The sequence below is a fragment of the Blennius ocellaris genome, assembly GCF_963422515.1.
Source record: "Blennius ocellaris genome assembly, chromosome: 5".
NCBI lineage: Eukaryota > Metazoa > Chordata > Actinopteri > Blenniiformes > Blenniidae > Blennius > Blennius ocellaris.
The window spans coordinates 14350997-14360550 of record NC_137654.1 but is presented as its reverse complement, the minus strand read 5'-3'; the positions used below and the strand labels follow the sequence as shown (position 1 = coordinate 14360550).

Here is a 9554-nt window from a genome sequence, read left to right as displayed (position 1 = left end):
ACAAGGCTGAGAGCACATGGAGGAAGAAGAATAGGCTGAGGAGGGTTTTTCCCTGGAGTCTGCTTGTCTGTGTGCATAATGCTGGATTTGCAGGTAAAGTGTTTCACTGGCTGTCACTGTGCTAAATTAAAAAAAAAAAAGAAAAGAAAAGAAGTTTAAAGTCATTTGTAGTTTTGATGCTTCAGTCAAATAAATCTAACCATGCTCTTTTTAACAGGAGAAACACAATATTAGAGTAACTCACTACACCACCTTGTGGTAGAAAATGGGATTCTGCGATGGGTCAGCCAGAGCCAGGGTGTTCGCGTGCTCGCTTCTGGAGGAACCTCAGTGAAATAATACATGGGCTATTATTTCTTCACTCTTTGTTTTAGTTATTATTGAATGCTTTAAGTCAAAAGTATTATACAGGGTAATGCCGGCGAAGGTAAACCTTCAACAAAACTACAGACAAAAAACATTCAAACAACCACCTTATTCTTCTTACCATGGTTGATCATTTGTTCATTCTTCTTTGTTCCTCGGACAATGCAAATATTGTGAATTGTGATATTGTGTATTCTGAATTGAGTTGAAACAAGGTTTGTGAAACTTTCTGCTGCTCGACTGGCAACATTTCAAATATGCAATATTTCAGAAACATCACAACGCACTCATCACAGACAAGCAATGCAATTCACCCCCTCTGTGGTCTGTGCAATTAGCATTCATGAGTTAGGGTTAACCCTCACACTAACCCCAACCCTGACCTCTTCTTGTCGTCTACACACTCCTGAAAGGATCCAGTTTTTGCTTTAATGCTAACCTGAGCCATACATGCTCACTCACAGTTTCAATCCTCTGTCAGAAGTCCAAAAAAAAAAAAAAAAGTATGACTGCACCCTTCTCTTCTTCTGATTCTGCAACAAGGTCATGTCATCATTACATTTACAGGAGAAAGAAATAAAGGAGAGAGAGGAGGTTTTTGAGCCTGCAGGGGGCTTGAAGCAGGAGGGGCCTGGAACAGAGTGTCCTCCATCGCCGGACTGCAGTGGCAATGAGGAGGTGCCATCAGGAGGTGGACTGGAGGAGGAGACACTGAGCACCGGGGAAAGAAAGAAGACTGGCAACCAGGAGAGCCGGCTTGAAAAGTCAGGTGTGTGTGAGGAGGAGGAGGAGGAGGAGGATTTTAGTGTAATGTGAGATTGTGTGCATTTAATGGTCCATTACTTCAACTAAACTTAGAAATCTGTACAATCTCTATTTAAAAGTGACATGTGTGATTAAAAACTGGACAAACCACAGTTGCACAAACACACATCACACCTTATGAAATGTGTTGACAGCGTGCACTTTCTTTGTGTTGTGTATGTGTTAAAAATAAAAATAAAAATCAGCTGCATGCCGAGTGAAGCGGCACCATCGGAGGTCAAAACCCAGGGGCAAAGTCACCTGCCCTCACCAAGTCAGGGAGAGGCAAGCAGCAGAGCCTCGGGGGCCGGGGACTTTCTACTTCTTCGAGGGAACTAATGGAGCTGAAATGTGAGTCTGAATATGTAATGAAAATGCTGAATTGTCATGACGATGTTAGTTATTTGAAATAAACAGTAGACCGAAAAGCTAAATTAGACGAAACAGTTTAAGTTCACTGATAATTCAAACACGCTCTTAAATGCAATCCCTGACTCCTCTGATTGGTTATGTGATGAAGATGTAAGTGCAGCTGATTTCTTCTGGGACTTTTTTTTCATTTAGTGTGAGTCAATACTGTGAGAGCAGAGGCTGGAAGAGGATTTACAACAAGCAGAGGGAGGATTTCAAACTCAAGTGGTGTGAGACTAAATCGCCGGCCAACTACAGGCACTTCAGAGAAGGTAGTGAGTGTTCATAGGACACCATCTGAATGCTGGGTTTGACTACATTTACAATCACAACTGGAAATTAGTGTGTGCAATGATAATAGGTTATCGCTTGTCCTGCACCAACATATCCTCCGAGGAAACAACGCAATTAAAAATACTACTAAATACAACTCAATGCTATTAAATGTGAATTCTAAGTGTCCTGGTTTATTGTTCCCGAGGCAAAATGTAAAATGTTGCCATTTTGTTTCCAGGTGAACAGTTGTTGTACCAGATTCCCAACAACCGGGTTCTCACCACTAAGATCGGCCTCCTCAGCAGCCTGCGAGAGAACGAGAGAGTCACCGCCAAGGTCAGCTGTGGGCAGGGACTCAGGTGAACGGCTCTTTTTTTTTTCTTTATTTGTCTTTATTTGCCTTTTAAACACACAGGCTTGAATTTGGTTTTATGACAAACAGATGTACATGTGTCTCCTGACGCTGCATGATACTGGCCATGGACAAACGCCTTCATCACACCCCGAAATTCAATTAATTTTCCGGTTATTCAAAAGTTAAAATGTTCAACAATAGTGACATTTCATATATAAACAATAATATAATAATACATTATTATACATTATTACTTCTTCTTCTTCTTCTTCTTCTTCTTCTTCTTCTTCTTCTTCTTCTTCTTCTTCTTCTTCTTCTTCTTCTTCTTCTTCTTTCCAGACTGACCATGTTGTTTAAATCTAAAATATTGTTTGAATATGAATAATTCTCGTCTAAAATAATCAGCTGAGTGAGTCAAAAGAACCCTGATGGTGTCAGGAAATCCTCCAACTTGCTCCAGCACATTTAGTGCAATACCAGTTTCCACCACTACAAAGTGTATTAAGTCACTAAATCGGCTGCAGGAGGAACAATTAAGCCAAGACTGTCTGCAGATCCCAGTGACAATATGATGTCTACAATCTACACCTCGACAACTCCAAACCAAAAAGAAGAGCTGAACTCTGAAAGCCAGGTGAAGAGCAGACTGATATGAATGTGACTCAACATCGCCCCCAATGTACAAACAGAGGCATGATTTCAATGTCACATAGGGCCCCTTCAGAAGTGTATTTTCTACAGTTTGACATCAATTCTATTCTTGAGGACACACTTTAAAGCTCTGTGTTTTACCATCGAAACCTAATCGGATTTAAACTTTATCACTGAAATGCTTGACTGCTTTATTCCAAACTAGAAACAAATTGATTGATGAAACATTTGAAGAAAGACTAATTGCAGAAAGTAGTAGAAATTCACGTTTCACTCGAGTGCAGACCCATTAAACAGACCTCACAATAATTACTTATAGATAAGAAATTAAAGATAAAGAGGGAATAAAGGTTTTAGTGCTCAGTAACAGTGAGCATTCTCTGGAATCAATGAACCATTTTAGAAGTCATACAAATAACGTTGTCTCATTCATGATAAATAATAATTAACTACTTTATCATTCCCGGTTGCAATAATTTCTCTCTGGGATTAATAAGGATATTCTATTCTATTCTATTCTATTCTATTCTATTCTATTCTATTCTGTTCTATTCTAATAATTAAAACATACCCTAAATAGTCTCTGGATTATTTGTATGCTTTTTCTCATCTCCTGGATTTTTATTTCTTGTAAAAGTTACATTAAATGACACAGAATTCACTTGAGCCAAATGGTTCCAAAAAAATTCATATTAATAAAACATATGGTATTTTTGTGGGTGAGCACTCTCTTAGATCTGCTTCAAAATGTGATTTCACACATACTGGTACTTTACAGGAGGATAAAAATGGACGAGTTCATCCCGACAACGTTTCGCATGGACGTGAGAGAAGAGAGGGAGACTTTCTTTTCACAGCAGGAAGGTAAAATTCCCAAACACACATTTCACCAGCTGCGACCCTTTGACACACTGATATCTCCATGCACCATTTAAGACAATACAGATCTGACTGGGTTTCAGTTTGCGGGCCTCATGAATCAAACTCAAGCGGTCAAGCGTTGAGGGAAGAAAAGAAACAGAATAGTTTGGGCTTGGTGGCGTTGAGACAACAGTTGCCTTGGCGAGTGTTTATTCAAGAGGTCGAGGACGACGGAAAAATAATGCACTTCACCTCCCATAAGGCCCTGATAAAATCACCGGGGGACATGCTGTTGCCGTGGAGACGAGTCAGCAGGGCAGGGCTGAGACACAAACACAAGGAGAGACAGTCTGCAGGACCAAACACAAGACAGAGCGACAGAGAAATGAAAAACAAACGCTGCACATGCAGCTGCTAACAGGCCTCTGTGATCATGGAGAAATACACACGTTATGATTTGAATTGTAGTTTTTTTTTTTTTTTTTTAAAGCAAACATGGTTATCGCTAGGTAAACAGAAGTAAGACACAGACAGCTGCTTCACATCTCTCGCTGATGGACAAAGTTGTGGAAGACGAGACAAGAGAAAAAAGTCGGGGAAAATCTTACAGTGTGGAACAGAAATATCGATCAAAACCCGGTGTGAGCTGGACGGTGCATCCAAATCCTTAAGGGTGTTTTTATTTCAGGCCTACAAACTGAAGAGAGTTCGGGTTTGGTCGAAATTTTAAGTGATTTTTAATTTTTTTTTTTTAAAGCAAATAAAACTGTTTTGGAGCATTTTTAAATGAGTCAACAGCAAAAATATCTTGTTTTAATTAAAAATAAAACATGTATAATTGAAGTACAGTCATTTAGTTTTAATAAAAGCACAGTTTAGATATTTATAGTTGTTGAGAAAACATATTGATTCAAAACTAACAGAAGCCTGAAAAAGCTCCATTTACCTTTGCTGCTAATTCATATTTAAAAATGAACAAAGGAACATTTACATTAAGGCCTTCAAACTGTGTTATAAGAACGTATGAAATGCTTACGTACTAAAGGAAGAAAAAATCTGGCTGTATAGGAGGTTTGTCACGGTCAAAAAAAATTCTAATTTGAGTTTACCTTTTGAATTTAAAATAAATGGAGACTGCATTGTCAGAAATCTGACTTTGTTTTGTTTGACTATCATAATAACCTCCGGTATGTTATATCATGTAGTTTTCAAAAGTTGGTTTTAAGTGTTTAAAACTGTCAATTTGATCACGTTAAGCTGCAGAATATTTAAACTTGTACACATTTACTACAGATGTGAAGAGTCAGAAAATACACAGAAAATAGATTTTCGGAACAAATTCACAAAAGGCTAAACGTGAGCCTTCAGAAAGCAGAAAAGGACACCAGCAGCTGGAAGCCGCACTAATATGACTTTATAAAAGTCTTTACATTGACACCATAGCTGATATTATCTGATCCAACTGTGTTACTTTTGCCAGCTTTGAGCTGTATGTGGATCTGTAAGCCCACGGGTCTGAACCAGGGCCGCGGGATCTTCCTCCTGAAGAGCCAGGACGACGTTGCCGCCTTCAGACTGAAGCTGCAGGACATGGAGGAGCAGCAGGGCGGCCGGGGAGGAGCGCACCACCGCCGGGCCCAGGCTCTCATCGCCCAGCAGTGAGTGGACACAAAGATATTCTCATCCTTTCATTTCAGTGTGTTGGGAGGAGAAGTACGAGCCAGTCGACTTCTTCCTGATGATTTCTGAAATGTTTTCAAGCTGCTTGATATGTGACTTACATTAAAAAAAAGCTCAGGCAAACGTGTTTCCCAAACAACCCACACGGTGCGTTTCAGTTACATCCAGAGGCCGCTGCTGCTCAAAGGGAAGAAGTTTGACGTGCGCTCGTACCTCCTGATCGCCTGCACCACACCGTACATGGTCTTCTTTCGTCACGGATACGTGCGTCTGACCTGCGACCCCTATGACCCCAGCTCCAACAACCTGTCCTCCCATCTGACCAATCAGGTAACACTTTGATTGGCCAACATGTCAGAGGCTCGACGAGCTGCTTTTGATTTTGTTGTTATATTGAAGACGTTTTCAGGACCATTTACCTCTTCTTTTTTCAACAAAATTATCTAATTTGACCACTTTTTCTGGTGTTACTTGAGGCATCTAGTGTCTGAGTGACTAGTCAGGTCTGATAAAGCAATTAAAACAACCTCATTTATGTTACATTGGCTTTTAATAAGGTTCAGACTGATGCCTTTATGTAATGTCACTATTTCTGGACATAACTAGCAACTAATTACTGATAATAGATTAAAATGAAATTAGAATTATTGAACTTTCCTTGATCTCATTTACTCACTTTGGTTGTACATCAACCATTTAACAGTTAATATCACACCGGCCATGTTAGAGAAGCACCTCAATCATCTGAATTTATCCAAAGATAAACTTTAAAGAAGCTTTTAAAGAAGCCGCTCTTTGTATGTTGGGAGTTTATTTCTACTGTTTTGTTGCTGCTTTTCTATTCTGTTCTATTCTATTCTATTCTATTCTATTCTATTCTATTCTATTCTAGTGGAAACACACGCACATAAGAGAAAGACTCTTACCTCGAGAGAATTAAATTAGTTATACTTTATCTATGTAAGTAGTCAGTACCTTCAGTACTTTAAAAAAAAGTAACTAGTAATTGTAATGAGGTACTTTGTTAGATTTGTGGGTGAGACTATTTTTCAGAATCAGCATTCCCCACCATAGTTCAGTTATGTCAGCAGAAGTGGAAATATTACATGTCTGGTTTTGTTTTGTTACATAATTTAGAAAAAGAAGAACTGGGTTTGCTTTTTGTTCTCATTTTGTAACTATAAAGGTAAACAAGTGTAAATACTTGTCACAAGGAAAAATAATCTAAATTTGACCATTATTCAACTGAAATATTTCCTATATTTCTAATTATAAAGAATTTTTTAGGAAGGATCATTATCACTTTATCTTGCCTTAATGTATTGCAGCAGCAGTGGAGCTGCAGGTCTTTGCAACATAATAAACTAAACAGCACATTTTTATTGGCTATTTTTGTTTCGTATTTGTTTTGATAATATTTATTATACACCAGCTTGATCTTTAGTTACACAGATCACGGATTAACTTGGTTCATAGTTCTTGAGTCATGTTCCTTTTCCCAACCAAACAAAATCATTTATTTTGTCGAGGTGACCACAAGTGACAAGGCAGTTTGATTAGAAAAAAAAGAACAGTAATAACAAAATACCAAAAAAAACTTAACATTTCCATTCCAGCTTGTTGCAAATAATAATGTTTCCAAATGTTGGATAATAGATCTCCTCCTCATCCTTTGCAGCTTGAGTTGTGGCTGATTTCCTGCCTCCACATGTATCTCTGATCCCCCTGCTGTCCGTCCGCAGTACATGCAGAAGAAGAACCCTCTGTACAGCCTGCTGAAGGAGGACACTGTGTGGTCCATGGAGAGCTTCAACGCCTACGTCAACGACAAGTTTGAGGTTGCCAGGGGTCTGCCCAGGGACTGGGTGCTGGGCGCGTTCACAGTGAGTGCTGCAGAGCGTCCCGGCTCTCAGGGACCAATTACCACTATAATGATGGCTGTGGGCTGATTGAGATTGTGGTCGTGGTCGGATGAGCTCATTCCTGTCTGAGGACGCATCACCTCATCACATGAAGGGGAAAGTACACCTGTTGTTTTTCTCCACGATGGCAAACGGAGTAAAATCAGTCACAATGAAATCTAAAACCCTTTATTTATTTATTTCAGGTTGCCAGGTTACTTTTGTTGCAATATATAACATTGAAAACATAATTTTCCAGATTTTCCAGGCTGTGTTTTGAATGTGACCCTTGAAGATTCTATCAGACCATTATATGTCATGAAACTAAATAATATATCATTAATAATATGAGTTTCTGTGTGCTGAATTGAAGATGGATACCATGACTCATATGATGATAATGTAAATAGTATTTTTGGTTTTTTTAAAAACAGTTCTATTCCCCTGTTTTAGAGGCGCATGCAGCAGATCATGATCCAGTGTTTCTTTGCAGTCAAGTCTAAGTTAATCTGCCGCCTGGGATTGTTTGACCTGATTGGCTGCGATTTCATGGTGGATGAGGACTTCAAGGTGGGTTGGACACCGACTCGACTGTCTGAAGGGAGGCGAGTGCTGAAGGTGACGCTGTTCACTGAATCCCATGCAGGTGTGGCTTCTGGAGATGAACTGTAACCCGGCACTTCATACCAACTGCGAGGTGCTGAAGGAGGTGGTGCCCCGCACTGTTGTAGAGACACTGGGTGAGTTCACAGCTCACGCCATCAATATCACATTACTGCAGTCAGGAGTGCAGGACGAGGCAGTTCTGCAAGGCCGTGTGACGCACTTGTCTCTCTGTATTTATTCTGTTTTGCCTCTTTCTGAGATGAGTACTTGCGTTTGCCTCTTATTGTTTCAGTAGATTGAGGCAGTCAGAAGCAGAAGCAAGTTTTGATCACACATATACACACGATACAATACGTTGCAGCAGAGACCCAACAGATGTGAGAACATAAACACATTTTAAAGAGACGGAAAAAAAACAAGCTTGATGTCAAAATTCTACAGGGTTAGGAGGAATAATCCAGAGCCGTGAACTTTATTGCAAAATTTCGCAATGTTTTGTTCCCAGAAGCTTTTTTTTTTCAGTCCAAATGTTTTTTTATTTTAAAATGGTTGTTACAAAACTGAATTACAGTGTTTCTCTTGTCTGTGAGTACAGTATGTCTCATATCCACCCATTTGCTCTGTGAAGTGTTAGTTTCAAACAGTTCAAAGTACAAATAGTAACTTTATAAAAGGGACACAAGCATGACACATGATTTGCTACAAATGAGCAATTTCAGGAGGAATTTCACCAATTTGAGGGACCGACAGAAAGTAGGTATTTCATGCATGGAGAGAAAAGTGCATACTTTTGTATTTGTCTCAGTCTACATAATGTTTTGGCCTGATGTTTGGCCACTATCATTCTCTCTTGTCCAGCAGCAGGACTTAAGAGGAAACAGTTAAACAATCTTACATGTCAGGGGTCATATTATGCAAATTTCACTTTCTAATGGTTTTCCACCAGTAATATGCCAGAAGCAAGTTCAACTCAGGTGTAAGTTATTCTAATTCACTCTTGACTGATTTAATGATATAATATCAGTTCCCACATGTAAAAGTGTCATGTCAAGTGTTGAGTCAAAGGGTTTCTTGCTAGCAGGCTGATGTGTGAAACTGCCAAAAAGCTATTTTTATCTTCTGTTTTGTTCCCTTTTGTAGATTTAAGCTTGGAAATCTTCAACAAGTGTCGCCTCAGTCAGAAAATCCTTCCTTTGGCCAGTCAGAGAGAGTTTGAGCTGCTCTATAATGGAGTTTTAACACCTAATTCTTTGCTGGCCTGCAAAAAGGACAATGAAAACGTCGACTTCCACCAGAAACCTACCCAAAGGACACGAAAGACTGAACTCAGAAGATCTAGATCTGCAACAGAGGGAAAGAGTGAACGGACATTGCCTGATAATTCTATGGCTGTGTTTGAAAGTGATGAAGGATGTCGAAGTCAGCCTTCCACCGTCACCTCACCGTCTTATCAAATAGCAGCGGGAGAAAATCCCCATGTCGGCAGCAAAGACACCGTCAGAAGTAAGACCAGCAGGCCCCGGGTGGAACTCAAGCTGAACAAATATACGCTGCACCCTTCTTTAAAGGCTGCGGACAATTCAAAGCTGCCCAGGACTCAGCAGGAGACAACGATCCTCATGTCTCTGCCACAGCAGCCCTGA

The 9554-nt window shown here is 39.8% G+C and overlaps 1 protein-coding gene across 1 annotated transcript; it reads left to right on the top strand.

Annotated features, from left to right (window-relative positions):
- Positions 1-912: 912 nt before the first annotated feature.
- Positions 913-9554, top strand: ttll10 (tubulin tyrosine ligase-like family, member 10; the record flags this gene model as incomplete). The annotated part of the gene is made up of 11 exons (XM_080496864.1): positions 913-1135; positions 1377-1521; positions 1735-1853; positions 2096-2216; positions 3642-3727; positions 5205-5382; positions 5563-5734; positions 7147-7287; positions 7759-7875; positions 7952-8045; positions 9052-9554. 11 exons carry the CDS (start codon positions 913-915, stop codon positions 9552-9554), a joined length of 1899 nt encoding a protein of 632 aa, XP_080352990.1.